Source organism: Oratosquilla oratoria, chromosome 2 (assembly GCF_046742065.1).
Source record: "Oratosquilla oratoria isolate Oo_2021 chromosome 2, ASM4674206v1, whole genome shotgun sequence".
NCBI lineage: Eukaryota > Metazoa > Arthropoda > Malacostraca > Stomatopoda > Squillidae > Oratosquilla > Oratosquilla oratoria.
The window spans coordinates 42,256,881-42,276,802 of NC_134778.1; the positions used below are offsets into that span (position 1 = coordinate 42,256,881).

General features: G+C 37.5%; 1 protein-coding gene across 1 annotated transcript in view; it reads left to right on the forward strand.

Moving 5' to 3' along the window:
* The first annotated feature begins 375 nt into the window (after positions 1–375).
* LOC143038584 (protein halfway-like) overlaps positions 376–19,922 on the forward strand; it is a 99,194-nt gene continuing 79,647 nt past the window's right edge. Inside the window, exons 1-5 of the mRNA XM_076207989.1 lie at positions 376–409; positions 13,169–13,213; positions 13,292–13,312; positions 13,461–13,529; positions 17,344–17,495. Coding sequence (XP_076064104.1) covers positions 13,169–13,213; positions 13,292–13,312; positions 13,461–13,529; positions 17,344–17,495 — 287 coding nt within the window. The 5' untranslated portion in view covers positions 376–409. The remainder of the gene's footprint in view (positions 410–13,168; positions 13,214–13,291; positions 13,313–13,460; positions 13,530–17,343; positions 17,496–19,922) is intronic.

The following is a 19,922-nucleotide window of genomic DNA, read 5'->3' on the forward strand; positions in this document are numbered from 1 at the left end:
CTCGTCATATGTGTCCAACATAGTAAACAAGTTTGCCCTATATACGGGAGTGATGTTCGAGGATGATACTCTTAACTTAAGTAAATATTAACTTTGCTCCTTGTCAGGTAAAGAATTATGTATTTTTTTTATCAATGGAATGTATGTATAAGAGTCATGCCTGTCTTCTCGTAATTACGTTAGTATGTCAGAAGAGAGAGAAGTTTTAATTTTGTCTGCTGTAACCAACTTCGTCCAAGACCAAGTCCAAGGTAGTCATGACAGTAGATTATCAGCTGATCCTAGTAATAATAAATTTATTTGGCAAAGAACCAATATACATGAAGTGCAGATAATGACAAGAACACATAGTTCGAAATAACAATTGCAATTGCTGAGGAGTGAGGGCGAAGATAACACAAAAAAGCATGTACGTTATTTTCATTCAACATTGTGGTCCTCATTAGACATTACTCCATTAGATTGTTATTCTATACTAAGTTAAGGGGACCAGAGACAGTCATGAGTAATACCAGTCAGTACACATATGACACATAAACTTTGTTATAGTTTTGCTAATATAAGTACTAAATTGTTCGAAACACATAGGATATTGAGACCAAAAATTTAGCACCATCACAATAAGGAACATTGCATTAAGCAAAGGAACAACAAAATAAGGTAAATGTTCAGTTTTGCACCTGGACACAATATAGCAATAGAAAATTAATTATTAATTTTGTAAATTATAATGTATCAACATGATATGCAATTTTCTTGGTGGAAATAAAAAACAAAAAAGTTGCTAAAACAGATTTCGTAAGTAACGAAGTCGCTCCGGATGAATGGTACACCATGTTTGTTATTGATAGATGTCGACATCAAAGAAATGAAAGGATGATAAATTTGTCTAACCTAACCCAATCGGTACCTGCAATTTATAGGTCATCCAGATTGTCCTCGTCGTTGTGAGAGATGTTGGCGGGCTGTTCAATCACTCTCTCAGATTGCGGGGTATATAGGGTTCTTGCAGCTTGAAGGAATGCATGGATTTCAGCTCCATAGCATTCCTTCAAGAATATGTACCTTGCGAGGTACTGCTGGAAGCACTGAGGCTGTACACCTTGTAACTGACATTTCAACTAGACCGGGCAGATAACAAACACTTGACAGAGAAGATGGTGTCCCGATCCTATGCTAGTGACTTTGTTCATTGGTATATTTGCTTATAGCAAGGTATTTTTTTTTATTTTTATTTCCGCCAAGAAAATCACATATTACGTTCATGTATTATAATTTACAAAATTAATATTTAATTTTCTATTGTTGTATTGTGTCTAGGTGCAAAACTGAACAAATACCCAAAATAATGCTAAAAGGTAACAAAACAGTGTGAGTGAGTACCATGTCAGAATAGTACCATTAATGATATACTACATTATTCTACAGCTGTATCATGTTGTTACAGTGAATGCTACATTGCAGTTAGGGTCACCTATTAATTAATTCTAAAATTTTACCTGTACCTCAGGACAGAGTGGGTAATTAGTATGAGCACTAGGAAGTAGTACATTATAACCTGAAGCACCAGAAGTAGGGTCCAGGGGACCAGTACTCGTATGAGGAAAACAACAAGGGGAACAAGGAAAAAGTCCAATTACCTTGTTGTCTGGTGCCCTGATTCACCAGGCTTGTATTATGGTCAGATCATAACTGTTCTCGGACCCTACCTGAGACATATGCCATACTATGATTAGTAAAACAAAGGTGGAAACCAATTTGTAACATCAAACATTGTTATACAAAACTAAACTTCTGAAGGACAAAAGGGGAGGTCAGAACAGTTATGGGTGAATGCAGATTTGGATGGTATTTACTCATGGAGTCAGGTATCCCTCACTAATCTTACTAAGCTAGTAGTATTTAAAATCAAGGCTGTTCTCTGTCCATAGCTGAGACATAGTAACCCTTGACTTTTTTTTTTAAAGTAACCTTGATATTTGACTGCTTAATGGACACAGGTAGTGAGTTCCATAGTTGAGCACCTGTGAAGTGAAAGCTGTTTTTGGTGAAGGGACCTGGATGAGACAATATAAGACCCTTGACTGGTCTGGGTTTGATTCTCAGCAGATAATGTAAAATTACAGCTCACATATGAGGGAGCAGAATTATGAATGACATTGTAAACATGGTTTTGTTTTAGCTGCTGGACATGATATTTTACAGGTAACATTCCTACCTTGCTAAATTCTACTATACCAATATAACTACGTTGAGGTAAATATAGCATGAATCTAATGATCTTATTTTGTGCAACCTGTAGCTGAGACTGGTTTTTTCTGTTCAGACTACTGTACCAAGGGCTACAAGTGTAATCAAAGTGATGTTGTAACATGGTTGAGACCAGAAGCTTCTTTGTTTCCAAATCAAAATTTCTGGCTTTTCTGTACATAAATTTTACTTTATGTGAACACTTGGATACAATCTTATCCGATATGGCATTCCTTGAGAGGGACTGATCTAAGGGTATTCCAAGATAGGTTACCTCTTGTTTTGACTCCAAGACATTATCCCCACATCTGACCTGTACATCGTGGTGTTTCCTGAGGTTGGGTTTTGATGCGAAGACAATACTTTCTGTTTTACCAAGGTATAAAGACAGCCTGTTATCTATGAGCCAGTCCATGACTGATGACAGTTCAACACTCAGTGCCTCCTCTACTTCAACTGGGTCCCTACCTGAGACAATTAGTGCGGAGTCATCTGCATATAGCAGTAACTTACAGTTCACCGCACCTGGCATGTTGTTAATATAGACCAGGAACAGTAGTGGTCCTAGAATTGAACCTTGTGGTACATCACAGGTTATCTCTCTTTCACCTGAGCAGGCTCCATTTACCTGTACTAGTTATTTGTGACCTGTAAGGTAGGACTTGAACCAGCCAATATTCGCCACTCCTAATGCTTGAAGTTTTATCGGATAGTAAAGGTATATTAAGCTGGTGTCTGTTGAGTAATTCGATCTAAAACCAGATTGCATGGCATATAGTAGATTACGTTCCCTGAGGTAGGTATCTAACTGATTGTATATGATACATTCCAAAACCTTGGAAATGATACCTAGAATTGAAACAGGCCTGTAGTTACTTGCCTCAGTTTTTGCGTTTTTCTTATAAAGAGGTGTTACCCAAGCCCTTTTCATGTTGCTTGGGATAAATCCTGAACTGATAGACAACTTTTTTATATGGATTATTGGAGGAGTTATAATTGTGGCTCCATCCTTAACAAACCTTGCAGGAATGTCGTCTAACCCTGTGGCCTTATTGGCACTTATGCTAGCCAGTAATTTAAACACTTCTTCTTAAGTGGACCTATGTAGTTGGAAACACTTTGTGGACTTACACTTATAGTTCTCCTGAACGTACCCCAGCCCAAACTTCCCAGAACCCATTGGGAGGGATTTGACTAGTTTAGTGGCTATGGTTGTGAAAAAGGAGTTGAAGTGGTTGGCTATGGTGTTCCTATCAGAGTTAAGCTCGCCGTTTATCATGAGTCCTATCCTGTCTGCTCTCTAACTAGGCTTAGTGTGAACTTCTAGGATCTTCAGAGTTTGCCAAAGCTTCGTGTTTGTTCTGGTGCACCATGTTAGTACAATAATCAGCTTTGGCTTTTTCCTTCCAATATTTCACCTGATCCCAGTAGTACAGAAAGCCATTATAGTCCTCCTGTTTTCTACTTTTCCTAAATCTAGCAATAAATCTGTCTCTATCTCTAATTAAACCCAGTACTTTGTTTGTCATCCATGGTTCCGTCCTCTGTTTTATTTGTATCTCTTTGAGAGGCACTACTCTGTCAATGATAGTAAGAAATATGTACTTGAAATTAGACCAGGCCTCATAAACATCGGTACAATTTAGTATTGGCGACCAGTCAGTCCTACTCAGTTCATCTACAAAATGTTCCCATGAGTCGAAGGTTCACTGTGTTGTGCTTGTTGTAAATCGTCTTCCTAGCTTTCCTATTACAATTTATGAGCTTGTGGTCACTAAGACCATAATCACATGCACCAGCCTGCGTTATCTTATTACAATCGGAGACCAGGATAAGATCTATGACGGACCTGGATGTGCCTGTTATTCTAGTGGGCTCATCAATCAGTTGTGTCAGGCCATGAGATTTTAGCAAGTCCCTCATTGCCTTAACAAGGTTATTATTTGTACTTGCCAGATTCGTATTAAAATCACCTAGGATAAAGACATCTGTTTCGGTAGTCTGTAACAGACCCCACATAAGATGGGATGCGATTTAGGTAACAGAATTTCTATCCACATAGCTTTGAGCCCCTCATTACTCATAAAGTCTGTACGGGGGTTGAATGCTAAACCATTGCAAATGAAAGTACATACCCCTCCTCCGGTCCTCTTTCTATCATTATGCACAACACTATAACCCAGTATTGCAATTTCTGAGTCGGAGATGGTACTGTCTAGCCAAGTTTCGGTGATACCAATGACTGCTGCCATGGTCCGCTGTGCTAGTAGATGGAACTCATCTATCTTAGGTTGAAGTCTTCTGGCATTCAAGTGCACGAAGTGGAGGCCTTGCTTGTTGAAGCAATTGAAATCATACCTGGGTGTTGACTGGGGCGAGGTACAGCAATCGGGGTTAATAGGTATAGGGTCATCCTCACCATCGGACATGGGAGGTCCTGGTAGTTCTTTGAGTGTACACCCATTGCAATTGAAGTGGAGAATGTCCTCATTCACCAAGGCAGCATTGTAGGTTTTGAGAGAAATTCCACAACACTTGATATGAGTCCATTCCCCACATGACTTGCAGCTGATGGCTCTCTTGTTGTAAGGGACTCCTTTTAGACAGCTTACACATGGGTGTTTTGGGACTCTTGTTGCAGCTGGGCCAGGACAGGGATGTATATCACCACAGAGAAGGAGGGCGTAGGACACCAGAAGCTTGGAAGTGTTGATTTTTCTCTTCGGTGTTATGTGAGAACTTCCCCTTTGTTTAGCTAAATGAATCTGACACTACTTTCTGCCTTTTGTTGTTGAGGCAGGCGGGGGAAGGAACTGGCACAGAGTGTGGTGCTTAAAAGAGATCCTTGAGATTTTGTCTCTCACCAAAATGTTAAAGAGGAGCAGAGGGTAACCAGGAATACCCACTGCAACATATGAAGGTTGACCACTGTAGCTATGTTTATCAGCAAGACTGCTCCCAGCAGGGCTAAAAGCATACCGGTCATCCCTGATGCCATGTTGTAAATTTTCACGTGTATACACTATTCATGGCAGGATCCGAAGCACCGATTGCGAATTCTTGAACTGGAGACACTTAAAAACACTCGTATGTACTCGCAACAACAACAACAGCAACAACGTCGGCCCCACTCGGGGATTTAGACAAGTCGTTTAAGATCACTTCTGTGTGCCAGGTTTATCCTTTCTGCCCTTCTTACCACGACGAGCGGCGAAGTCAGGATGATTAAAAGTTTGGAAAAGAAATCGGAAAGAGAAGGATATGAAGGGGGGAGGAGGAGACTTGGATGAGGGAAGAGCAGGGATAAGGAGGAGAGAGGGAGGAGGAGTAGGTCTAGCCGTTTACTCGGCGTGCGAGTTGTGTTTGGGGGGAGGGGGAAGGAGGGGTATGTTGGTTTATGACCCTCAAACACTGCCACACTGACACCCTTGTTGAACTTGTAAACAAGCTCGGCCTCGGGCATTTTGATTCTTTCTTTCAAATTTCAAATCTGTTTTCCTAATTGTAGCAGCCACTGGCTCAGCTAATCACTGCATCAGTGAGAGATGCATAGATTATCCATTCACAAGTCACTTAGAAACCTATCCCCTCCTTTGGCACTCCCCCTACGCGATAAAACCCCCAAAAAACATGGGAGCCACACACTTATACACATTCTCTTAGGGATCATTCCCAGTGGTGACTCCACTCTTCTCATATCTAATCCTCTCTTTGTTGGTTTGTTGATTCTTTTTTCTTCCTCCATTTTGTGCTAAAAACTGTACTTTTTCAAGTACTGGATTAGAAACCTTACTGGTCACTGAAGAACACAACGCTACATCCCGAAAAACAACAAGGCATTTTTCCTGATTCAAACAAAGCACTAAGTCGGAGCTCAATCGCTGGACCTCCTTTCTGTCTGATGACAAGTGTGTGTGTGTATGTGGTGGCATCACACTAGTAGTACAAGCCTGTTGTTCTTGAGGGTTTTAATCTATCTTCAATTTCCTAGACCGGCTTGACTCTAGATATGCATTATATTATTGTTGACATAATGCTTTCAAACACCTTTGTGGCCTTTCATCTTCTTAGGGAACATCCAAGACTTGGTACTCACCATATCAGATGGTTGAGTGTGTCATGTCAAAATATTACTACCCTTTCCAAGGTGGCCTTCGAGCCCTTTCATCCTCTCAGGAAATAAAAAGATAGTGCATTATTGTCCAGGGATTGTTAGTGAGAGGCATTGTAGAATGAGGTGCTCTGTGTCTTATGTATGATGGTTACATCTAGGGTAGTTTGATTCTGTGACCAGGCCTATTCTGTGATGGTAACTGTTTCAATATTGGATGGTGTCCTGAGTGCAAGTGCACAAGTTAGGTCCTGGTGGTAGGATGTATATATTTGAGGAATGAACTGTTTTTTATGTTTAGATGGTGATGCTTATGTGATATAATGAGACGAGTGAGTGGTGATTAGGATTCTAGCATAGAACTATCATCATTGTCAATTGGGAGCATGTGTTAGGGAATATGTTGCTTCACTCACATGCTGTTGCAGCCCCCTGTGGTCTCTGAGCAAGTTCTCATGCAGCTACCCTTCCCACTTGAAACAACTCTCAACAGGATTGATCAGTTGTTTGGACTGTGTTCCTGTGTCACAGATTTGGAGCAGAGTTTCTTCAGGGCTTGGTAAGCAGGCCTGAGGTCATTTGCACTAAAATGGCCTGATCATCCTCAGTGGTTCACCAGATGTACCTTTCCTGTATTGGTCCAGGTCCCTAGCCATTCCAACAGCACAGCTCAACTCTATTCTCTCCAGTGTCTCCCATGATGCCACACCACTCCTTGATCTTAGATGCTCTCTAATATACTCCTTGGCAGCTTTCATAGTTTCATGTTAAAAGTGTCCCACAGTTCTTTAGGGTCCTCAAGAGTGCCAAGAACTTCAAACCAATTAGGGATTGCTACCATTACTCCTGTGCACATGCATCATCCCTGAGCTTCTGCAGATGAAACCTAGTTAGGTTACATCTCAGGATTCTTCTGAATTTGATATATGCAGTCTTAGTATTGTGACCACAAATCTATAATCACTCCTTAACCCATTCATCTCCGATGACAAGATGTCTTGTCATTTGGTCAAATAAAACAAAAAATCATAAAACACCAAAATGTTTGATCAAACACCAGAAAAATATGACGTCAGTCCTCCTCGCTTCGCTCGCAGCGAAGCGAGGACTGACGTCATATTTTTCTGGTGTTTGATCAAACATTTTGGTGTTTTATGATTTTTTGTTTTATTTGACCAAATGACAAGACATCTTGTCATCGGAGTTGAATGGGTTAAGAATTCAGCACTCTGGTAAACCCTGCAGTTCTGTAGGATGTTCTTACGAGTACTAACAGGTACTGTATGTCTCCTTGGCCACTCCTCCAGCATTACTATACCATGTCTATCACTGTAGCTGTCATCTCTGGAACCAGGATCCATCATTCCTTAGCATTTTAGACTTTGCAAAAATCAGAAAGAAAAAACTGTTGATATTCCTGATTCCAGAACCATAGCCAGCTCTGTTGCTGCCAGTAATTGCATTAAACTTGGCCTAAACACTAAATGTAGGAATTTTTAGTATGAGATGTTCTGTGTCTTCTGTATGGTGGTTGCATCTGGGCCAGATTGAATCTATAACCAGGACCATTCTCTGTTGGTACATCCCTGTGCTGGGGTATTGACTGCATGTTATTGTGTAGTATTAATTGCACAATAACATGCAGCCAATAATTTATGGACTGTTTTGGGACACCCCTATGGATGAGAGCCACACATCATTTTGTCTATGTTAGAGTAAAATCATTATTCTGAGAGAAATGATGCTACTTTTGTACTGCAACAAACCCCTTGTTATGCTGTTCCCTTGAAAATGTCCTGAACCATTTCTTTGAGTATACTTTTTCTTTTCCCCTCTGTCCTTTGTGGTATGGTGAGGAAAGAATTCTGCCACCATGATTCCCATGTGAGTTGTGAGAGGTGACAAAGTGGGACACAGTGATGGGACTGAATATCCTGCTCTCCAACAAATTATGATAATTATCTTACAAGAAGTCAAGGCATAAGAGGGTCTGGAGTAGGAGTGTTCTGATTCCATTTTTTTGCCGATGCCAATGCCGATTCCTACCGTATTCACTCTTAGTTGCTGATGTTGATTCCTATTCACCCTTAGTTGTCAATGCTGATGCCGATTCTACTTTATATAATTACAGTATATCAGTTTTTAATATAAAGTAATTAAACTATGGTTTTTACTTGCTATATGATCTATGTAGATTTATACACACCAGCTGTTGAGCTGTTGGATGCTAATGATTGAATGAACTTAATGAAGTGTTTATTGATTGACCACTTTATGATTATCAATGTATGATTGTATTAGTCTCTGTCAGTTGAAAAAGAGGTTAAAAATGACCTATTTCATAGATTGATGTAACTACTAACTTCAAGTAACTTGAATCATTTAATGCATGGTTTTAATAAAACACATGTGCAGAGTGTAAAATTTATTAATCAATTTCTTAATCCTAACTTAATAGTAAAACCTAAACCTAACTCAGTCTCTACTATCTAATATTTGACCTATGGAATGCGGGAAATGGCCAAAAAATAATATATATATATTTTTTCAAAATCTGTGTCTTGGCATAAAATACAAAAAAGAACAAAAAACTCAATTAAACTTTCTTTTTTGACATGCTGACTCACCTGAGTACTGCTGCATTCCATGGGTCAACAGTCAAAGTTAAACATTCACAAATTGAAGTTTATCAGCATCAATTTCTCCCCTGTTTCTGGAGTCAAGCGGTTATGGTGTGGGGTGTAGACATTACCACCAATGCTGAAGAGGCATTCATTCTCCACTAAAGATGATGGAGAGCACAGCATTTTGTTGGCAACTTTTTCAAGTTCAGGATAGGAGTTGTGGTTATCTCTGTGCCAATTCAAGGAATCCAAGTCATGTGGTTCCAGTGGGAGGGAGTGAAATTTATTAACTTTGCTTTGTAGTGTCAGAACAGATAAAAATATAAAATTTTTCTTTGAGGTTTCACTTTGTCCAAATTTGACTTGTGTGATTGTGAATTTGGCAGCAAATCATTTACACATGACTCAGTCATAGCTGTCATTGTCTAAAAGCATAAAGATATATTGTTATGTATTTACTTGTCAAAATACATAAAGAATTCTTTATAAACTATTTGTTTGGCTATAAATTGCTATGGAATAAGTGGGAGTAAATCCATCTGGCAATTTTTTGCACTTCTAAGCGGGTAAAATCAACAGAGTCCGTGGATGCCCGAACAATTTACTCCCATATTTCTCTCGTTTAATTTCTGTTGTAGAAACTTTGCTGTTTAAAAAAGAAAATGAATTTTATATAAGAAATAAAATAGAAAATTAATATAATTTGCTCTAACATTTACTCTGACTTGTGCAGCTTTTTTAAAAGTTTCTCCGGTTGTTTGCCCTCATGTCTGCAGATTTTATCACCTCTGCATAATATTTTTGAAACGTGTGTTATGGCACTAGACGATAGTGTACGTTTACCACTACCACAGCATATTCCTAGCCATCTCATTCCCTATGGTTGTGATACTATGTGAAAATAAAAGCAATGATTATTTGGTAGTGGTATCTCATATTGCACATAAAATGCTGCATTACCCTATACAACCACCAGAACAATGAATAATAGGTGAATTACTGAATTGGTATCGGCATCAGCATCGGCAATATTTTGCCGATGCTGATGCTGAATCCCTTTCTTAAAAAAATCCTGATTCTTGCTGAAACCAATTCACCTAAAAAGTGCTGATTCTTGCCGATGCTGATTAATTGGCACACCCCTAGTCTTGAGGGAGATTTCCTATTAGAACCCTAAAATTTGGGCTATTAAATGTATGTAGCTGTGGTACAGATGAGAGTAAAAGGAAAGAAATAGGCAGTATGTTTGTGAGAAGGAAGATAGATGTATTAGTATTAAGTGAAACTGGTAAGTTGAAAGGGATGATTTTGAGTTTGGGAGTGTGTTGGGGAGAGTGAAGAGATGAGGGAGGGAAGGGGTAACTGCTGGTAAGTGATGAGATAGGAAAGTGGATTGTGGAGTAGAAGAAAGTATTGTTAAAGTTAATGGGTGAAGGTGAAACTGGGATGAGTGATGTGGATTTTTGTAAGCACATATAGACTTGATAGTGAGAAGAGTGAAGAGGAAAGGGAAACTTTGGACAGATGCAAATGAGTGCTCAGAGAGTTTTGGGAGGAATATCAATGTAGTTGTGCTAAGATTTCTCAATGCTAGAGTAGGGGATGAGCCAAGAGATAAGAGTGGTAGAAAAATTTGGAATGTCAGGTAAGAACTATAAAGGAGAATTGATGTTGGAGATGTGTTTAGAAAATGAGTTGATGATGGCAAACATAGTGTTTAAGAAGAAAGTCCAGCATAAGTATACATGGGAAAAAGGTGGTGGATGGTAGTTGTATCCAAAGGAAGGGTATGAAGAGTTCTGGATGTTCATGCTTGTTGGGGAGACATTGGGAAAATGTCAATTTTTTGGTCGAATGTAAGTTGAGTGGAGTTGGAGAAAGAGGAAGGATGGAAGGTAGAGAGGTTCATAGATTAAGCAATTTAAATGAGAAGCTGTGGGAGGTGGTGAAGAATAGTGTAGAGGTGAGAGTAGGAGAGGATTGAGTTTATTTTAAGGATGAAGTGACATAGTATGCAAAGAAGGAATGTGGAATGAGGAGGAGGATTGAAAAATACAGCAGTTTCTTTATTTACCTGTATTATCTTCTTGGTGATACTTGATACTTTATGAACTGCATACCTATGCATAGAGTTTATTGTCTCTGTTTACAAATAATTTTTTGTGGTACAAATATATGTATATACATGTACACACAAAAATAAACAGAAAATGGTGAAATTATGCCATGGAGATGCAGAATACACAGAGGATCTAGAAATGGCTGAAGTCATGAACAATCACTTCAAGTCTGTTTTCACTAGAGAAAAAGTACAGCATTGGGATGAAGGAAGTGAAGTGTGATCTCCCCCCATGAGAGAAATAACAATAACACAAAAAGAAATAATGGATCAATTAACAAACCTTGACATTAGGAAATCACACAGCTCAAACAAATTGCAAATTGGATACTAAAAGAATGTAAAGAAGAACTAATGGACAAAATATACAACATAATAAATTGCTCATTCAAAGAAAGAAAAATACCAAAAGACTGGGAAAATGCCAACATTATACCAATATATAAAGGAGGAAACAAAGAAGAACCAACAAATTACAGACTGGTCTCTCTCACAAGCACTGTAGCCAAATTTTGTGAGAAATTGATCAAGAATAGATGGATAAAACACCTGGAAGAAAACAATATAAATTCAAGACAATTTGGATTCAGACAGGGAAGATCATGTGCTACAAATTTAATCTGTTTCTACTAAAGACTAATAGCTATAATACAAGAAAAGGATGGATGGACTGATTGTGCTTTCCTAGACTTACAAAAAACCTTCAACAAATTACCACACACAAAAAAAAAAAAAATGGAAAACATATGAGGGATACAAGGTAACTTACTAAACTGGATAGAGGATTTCCTGCATGGTAAAAAAATTAGAGTAATGCTCAGAGAAAAGTGTTCATGTTGGGAGGAGGTAATTAGTGGAGTTCCACAGGGAACAGTGTTGGCCCCAGTAATGTTTGCTATTTATGTGAATGACATGGATGGTGATGTGGAATGTTACATGAGCTTCTTTGCAGATAATGCTAAATTGTTGAGGAAAGTGAAAACCGAAATGGATCGTGAACCACTACAGAGAAACCTAAACAAGCTTTGGAAGTGGAATTAGAAGTGGGAAGTAGAAATGTAGCATAATGGAGTTTGGAAAAAGTAAAAAAAAGAATATCAGGACACTATACAATTGGAACAAAGGAAGTGAAGAAAGACCTGGGAGTAATTATCTCAAATGACTTGTCCTCTGATAAACAAACAAAATTGTCGGAGAATCCTACAACTTGCTAAGATCAATAAAGGTGGCTTTTACCTATTTAGATGAAGAAATGGTTAGAAAAATATTAATCACACCAATAATGCCTAGACTGGAGTATGCTGTGACACTATGGTCACCCAGTACAAAAAGAATATAAAGAAAATTGAAAGAATCCAGAGAGCAACTATGAAAATTGCCCCAACACTTTCAGACCTGTCATATGAGGAGAGACTGGCTAAATTAAAATTACCAACTTGGAACAAAGAAGAGGAAGGCAACCTACTGACCAGCTACAGAATCATGAAGGGCATGGAAGTCCTTAATAGAGAAGACTTACTAAATAAATAGAACACAAGAGGACATGAAAAAACTCAAAAAGAATAGTTATAGAAGAGACCTGAAAAAAAAAAATCCACACAGAGTGGTAGACATCTGGAACAAACTGGACAAAATATTAGTGTGTGCAAAGACCATACACAAATTTAAGAGCAACCTAGACACTGAGATACAAAGATGGGACACCACGAGCTTAGCTCCGCTTCTCATAAGATACAACTAGGTAAATACAAATGCTCTCATCCATGAGGGTAATAGCTGTTGATCATGAGTCCAATATCTGATCAAAGACCAAGAGCATGTTCAGTCAGAATTCCATTGGTTCAGTAGTGTTTTGGTGCATTTGCCATAATTATTTCAGCAAATGCTTCAGTTTGAAAATGGAGCTATGGAAGGGATTAAGTTCGTTATCTGAGGTTCCACTGTACTTTGCTATAAAAAAGATATGTATTATACTAAAGTCACAAAGTGCAGCAAAAGAAAATAGGGAACTCCACAAGTGTTTGTTTCTTGCACATAGTAAAATTAATTATCTTTTCTTTTCAGATGATAGGAAGTATGTGGCAGCTGTACTGCATAGCAGTATTTCTCATTTCACCAGTAAAATTAATTATCTTTTCTTTTCAGATGATAGGAAGTATGTGGCAGCTGTACTGCATAGCAGTATTTCTCATTTCACCAGTTGAACTAGTAAGTTTTCTGTTCACATAAAAGTGAATTGATCATTTTGGCCATAAATGAATTATGATACATTAAAACTAAAGATGAATTCTTGCTCTCTGTATCATTCTATCAGTTACTGTGCTGTTTTATGATAAAAAAAAATCTTATCATACAGGAAACCATCGTAGTTCATACAAACAGTTTGCCATGTGACGTAGAGGAGAATAAGACGGACAAAGTCAAAGTAAGAAATTGTCATTTATTTATAGGTCATACATTTAAGCTATTGAGCAGGGTACTGTTTGAGAATATTAACCAGAAAATTGATAATACTTACCGTATTTGACGGCATATAAGATGCATGGTCATATAAGACGCACCCCCATTTTAGCAGATCTGATTAAAGAAAAAAGTTTTTAGTGTATTTAAGCATATATTGTTGAAAACTGTAGCTGTACATTACACAAGCAGAAACATAGCTGTATAAAAGGAATTTGACAGTACAGGCAAGCAATAAGCATACACAAGACAGCTCAATAGCAGGAACTAATAATAATAATAATATTGATAATGATAATAATAATGATAATAATTATAATTAATAATAATAATAATGATAATAATAATGATAATTGATGATTAATAATGATTCATCAATCATCAATGATAATAATAGTAATGATGATAGTAATGATAATATTGATAATATTGATAATAATAATAATAATAATAATAATAATAATAATAATAAATAATGATAATAACTGATAATTAATAACAATGATAATTAATGATAATGATAATGATGATGATAATGATAATTGATAATAATATCGATAATAAAAAAAAATCATCAATGATAATAATAGTAATGATAATAATATTGATAATAATATTGCTAATAATATTGATAATAATAATGATAATAATAATGATAATAATAATAATAATAATAATAATAATAATAATAATAATGATAATTAATAACTGATAATAATAATGATAATTGATAATTAATAATAATTGATAATTAATAATAATTGATAATTAATAATAATTGATAATTAATAACACAAATAATAATGATAATAATAATTTCGTACCAAGATGTCTAACCTATGTGCACTCTGCACGAGCTGCATACCGTACTTTGTAATCAATTGTTGTACAATAAGGCTTCAAAATGTTGTACAATCATTAGAAAATCAACAATTCATTGAAAATGTACATATGGACTAAAAAGTCATACAAATTTGCTAATTAAATCAAAATGTCATAGGTCATACAGCACTGGGTCATACATCTGGCAGTGCTGGCAATGATCATACTGTAGTTTTATTCTTCGCCAACAGATGACATTACCGGTAAGTCAGAGCACCGATCAGCTGATGTTTCTAAATGCAAGTTGGAGCATTTCAGATTAGATTGCTTTAATTTTTACAAATTCATTTTAAAGCACCGGTAATAATACAATAATACCAGCAATAAAATAAAGATGCATGGTATTTAGGTTAGGTAAAAGTACTGAACGTAAGCTGGGTTAGTGAGCGTCAGAGAGAAGATTAGCCTAGGCCCACGGGAGGTCTCAAACTTTACCTTTGATGTATAAGATGCAGGTCGATTTTTTGAGCCAAAATTTTGGGGAAAAAAAAGTGCATCCTATATGCCGTCAAATGTGGTAGTTGATTCTGTTTGATAAAAGCCCCAAAGGAGAGTATCACTTTAGACTTGGGTACTATGGTGTATGGTATAAATCTGATTTGTCCTGGAACTTCAAGACAGATTCAAAATTAAAAAACTGTAAGAATGTGCGTGTCCTTAATATTACATACAGTGGAACCTCGCTATTTGTACACAATCCATTCCAGGAGGCTGTTCAAATGGTGATTTGTACGAATGGCGAATAATTTTTTCCCATAAGATATAATGTAAATTGGATTAATCTGTTCCAGACCCACAGATGATTGCTTATTTAAACCTTTGTAATAATATTTTAAGCATAAAATACATAAAAACTATAAATATACAGTACTGTACATGAAATAAATAAAAATTTAACTGCACTTTACCTGTACTGAGGTGAGCTGATGGCATAAGTGGAAGGTGGAGAGGAGGAGGAGGGATGTTGATGTTACTGTTTGGAAGGGGAGTCACCTTCCATATAAACATCAGGTAACATCCCTTCAGGTGTTTTCTCTCTTTCTGGTGTTCTTTCTTTTTTCTGTCTTTTTGCACTAGAAGAATCTTGGGATTCTTTCTTTAAAAACCTGTCCAATGTTGTCTGCCTTTGATGATTTTTCAGAATTTTTCTAAAATGGTCAATAACATTGTCATTGAACAAATTGATGCTCCTGTTGACCACAGCAGTGTTAGGATGCCATTTTTCCACCACTCTGTGTTTTCTCCCAGTGATAACACAATTCTTTAATTTCTGCAGTTGTTGTTCTCACTGCTTTCCTTTTAAGCTTGGTTGAATCACTCATCTTTTTTGTACCCATGGCTGCACTGTTTTTAATAAAAAAAAAAAAATAATAGCAATAAAGTAGCACAAAGTTTCGCGAAGCTTGCATGGATGATGCATAGCGTATGGAACATAAGAACATAAGAATAAAGGAAATTGCAAGAGACCATAAGGCCTACACTAGGCAGCTCCGTATCCATCACCACCTGTCGTCCCCTTCCATAAAGTTGTCTAATCGTTTTTTAAAACAACTGATAGTTTCAGCGCTTACTACATGGTTACTAAGTTTATTTCATTCATCAACCACCCTATTAGTAAACCAATTCTTGCCTATTTCCTTTTTAAATCTAAATTTGTCCAGTTTATACCCAGTATTGCGAGTCCTGCCCTGTTGTTTTATTATGATGACCTTGTTTGCATCTCACTTTGATCCACTTGAACACTTCTGTTAGATTTCCCCGCACTCTGCGTCTTTCCAGAGAGTGTAAGTTTAGGTGCCTAAGCCTCTCTTCGTAAGGCAAATTTCCGAGTCCATGTATCATTTTGGTCATTCTTCTCTGTACTGATTCTAGTGAATTTATGTCCATTCTGTAGGACGGAGACCAAAACTGTACCACATAGTCAAGGATGGGTCTAACTATCGCTAGATAGAGTTTAATAATTACCTCTGCACTTCTATTCGTTACCGTCCTAGCTATGAAACCTAATGCTGTGTTAGCTTTATTTCTGGCACTAATGCACTGCTTCCTGGTTTTAAGGTCCGGACTCGCCAGAACTCCCAAGTCCCTCTTGCACTCAGATTTTTCTAAAAACGTGTTATCTAAGATGTATCTATTTTTAGGGTTGTGTAGCCCTACGTTTAACACACTATACTTAGAGATATTGAAGTTCATTTGCCATTTCTCCGACCATGTTAACAATTTATTAAGATCATCCTGCAGAATCTCTGCATCATCTCCTGACCCAATTAGGCGTCCTATTCTAGTGTCATCTGCAAACTTACTAACATCACTATTTATCCCATCGTCTAAGTCATGTACGAGACTGAGCTGAAGTGACCGCGTGGCGCGGCCAGTAACAAGGTGACGCTGTTCGAATCGCGGGGCAAGCGTATGAATGACGAGTTGAATTTTACTTGAACAAGTTGGACGAATAATGAGTTGTATGAGTAGAGAGGTGGACAAATGGCGGGGTTCCACTGTATAAAGAATTATCTATAGTAATAAGAGGATCTGGGAGGAGATCTCCAACTAGAGCCCTAAAACCTGGGTCATTAAGTGTGTGTGGTTGTAGGACAGCCATGAGGGGCTGACACTCAGTCTCTGGACTTGGCCAAAGATCATTCTTTATTAACTTTATACTCATTACACTTTTACACACATGAGCTGCTGACAACTGGTGACTGCTCTTCTCTTTTCACCACTTTTGGCTGGTGAAATAGACAACATTCCAAAGTTTCTTCCCAAAGAGATCTGTGGGAAGTTCAAAGGACTGTTGCCAGCCACTGTGGGGGTGGGTTTTTTCCACATAGTAAAACTCTAGGCAATAATTGTTTGATTGAATAGTATAAAAAATTATGTAATTTGTTTCATTTCAGATTGTTTGTCACAATCTTGATAGACTTGACAGACTGCAGACTTTAACACAGGATGTACAGCAGCTAACTATTATTAATGGTACATTTGTTGAGGATGGTTCTTTGACCCTTCCACCTTTTCCAGAGCTTGAGCATGTAATTTTCAAGAGGAGGTAAGTCAGATATGTTCTTTATTTGCATCAGTAAGTAGGTATTATTGAGATCAGTGATGAGTGAAAGAGAACAAGTAATACAGTAGTGACTTTATATTTTATAATGCAAATAGTGTGATGCATCATACATATGGCAGCTGATGCTGTGCACGAGAATTTGTCTCATACTGAAGTGGTTAATGATGTTTCCTGGGGCTAAAGATCCCTCTTATTGAACTATAACCACTTGCTCTCTATTTTTTATCACACAAGGAGAGGTGACAACTGTAACCAATAATGGTTGTGATTACATAAGATGGACTTAATGCGGGCGAGATAAACTCCAAAGGGGAAGTTTTCTTCTATTTATTAATCTGGAGCTATTAACAAAATAGAATATATATAGGCCTCGGGCACACCTGGCTGGGAGGCTTGACCTGCTCAGCTCTGTCCGGTAGGCTCTTGACCTGCCCAGCTCTGGCGGGTAGGCTCTTCACCTACCCAGCTCTGGCGTTTGTGACATAGGTGTCGTAGGTTAATATAGGGGGTTAGTGGGTTGTTGTAAGTAAAGGTGTTAGTCTCGCTATTCTATACATTGGGGTCAGTTGGTGGGTGTTGTTAGGTATATTATATATATGTTAGTTTATGGGTAGTATAATAGGGCAGTTATAATAAAGGATTTTTAATAGGTTAGTCTGGTGACATTGGGTATCTATATCTTGTTTGTCTTGAAATGTGTTTCGTTAGATGTATGTTCTGGGAAATGCAAGGTAAGCAAGAGGGGAGTCTCGCTATGTTGCAAGCATGTGGATCACGTGCGTGGTAGGTGCTGGTTAGTAATGGTTACATTGGCTCCCTGACCTTTTGAGGTACGTCCGCGTAACTTTGGTTAAGGTCGTGACAGTGGGGTTTGGCATACATAATTGTAAAAATCTTAAGATATGATAAAATTTGTTTGAATGAGTAAAAAGTTTTTTTTTTGCATATATTATCATATCTTAAGATATGATAAAATTTGTTTGAATGAGTAAAAAGTTTTTTTGTTTGCATATATTATCATGTCTTGAATGTGTTCAATAAAGCTATGTAAATATTTTACACTTGTATATTCTCTTTTCAATGAGAATGAATTTTCACTTGTGTTCTTTCTCTGTTCAATGAGAATTTTTGATGATCTCTTTTCTCTGAGATATATTTAGTTTGTACACTTTCACTAGTCATAGCTTTACTGAAGACATGACATCCTAGATGGTTAGTTTGTTTTTAATTAATATGTTAGTTTGTGTAGAGCTAAATATTCATATATATTGGTAAATATTTATACATTGCATAGAGATATATACAAAGTTGCTAGTATTGTGAATGGTTATTGGCTACAATTTTCATGGGAAATTATGCTTTCTGTTGTTTTTATTATCGCGATTATACATATTTATATCTATTTAAGGCAGTTAATTTTTTTGAAAAATTCTAATGTATGAATGCTTATTCATCTTCTTGGAGTGGGGGAGTTTTGAGTGTATTATTCCGGGGCTTCACGGTTGGAAGGAAGTAAAGAAGTACTTTTACAGATAGTGGGAAAAGTTTGATAAGTAAATGATCGTGAGGACCTAACCTGTCGAATTGCATGACGTCCTGCGTCCAAAGGAGGAATAATTAATGTAATTTCATAGTTTAAGTGTTAGTTATGTTCATCTTGGGATTTGTCGATGTACTTTGGTTTGTCCTAATTTATCGGGTGACTGTTTGGGAGATTTCTTCGCGGTGACATTTTGTTATTTTGAGTTAGTCTACGTTGAAATTGAAAAATTATCTCATAAGTTAAAATTGTACTGGTGGATGTTTTATTATTTGATTATTGAGTTCTGTCTATCGTGGTCTTGGTGATATTCTATAACTGTAATTAATAGTTATTTCTGATAGTTCTGCGTGGGTTATTTTACATCTAAAGAATTTTAATTAAAGTGATTATTTTATGTCTTTGATACATGGGTTATTTATATGCATCTATGGGTTTATGATATACAAGTATAAAATTAAAAAATTTGGGTACTTATGGTAGGTCTGCACTGAAGTCTGGGTAGCACTGGTTGGCACTGTGGGTGGATGTGACACTAGTGTGGGCTGAGGTGTTGATTCTTAGTTGGCATTGAACAATGCATGGGTTAGCAATTCTCGGTGAGCCAAGGGTGGCGGTGGGTGGAGGGTGAGGTTGAATGGTTGGGGTGGGTAAGCGAAGATGCTGACCCGATGCGATGAGCAGGTATGTTAGGCGGGTCCGGCCCTAACTGCTGTGAAGCTCCTGGTGTGGGTGGAAGTGGTGGAGGTGGGTTAGGTGGGTCGGGGCCTAACCAATGCGAGGCTCCTGGTCTGGGTGGTCATGGAGGGGGTTGGAGGTGGGTGAGGCTGGTCTGGGCCTAACCGCTGCAAATTCCCTGGTCTGGCTGG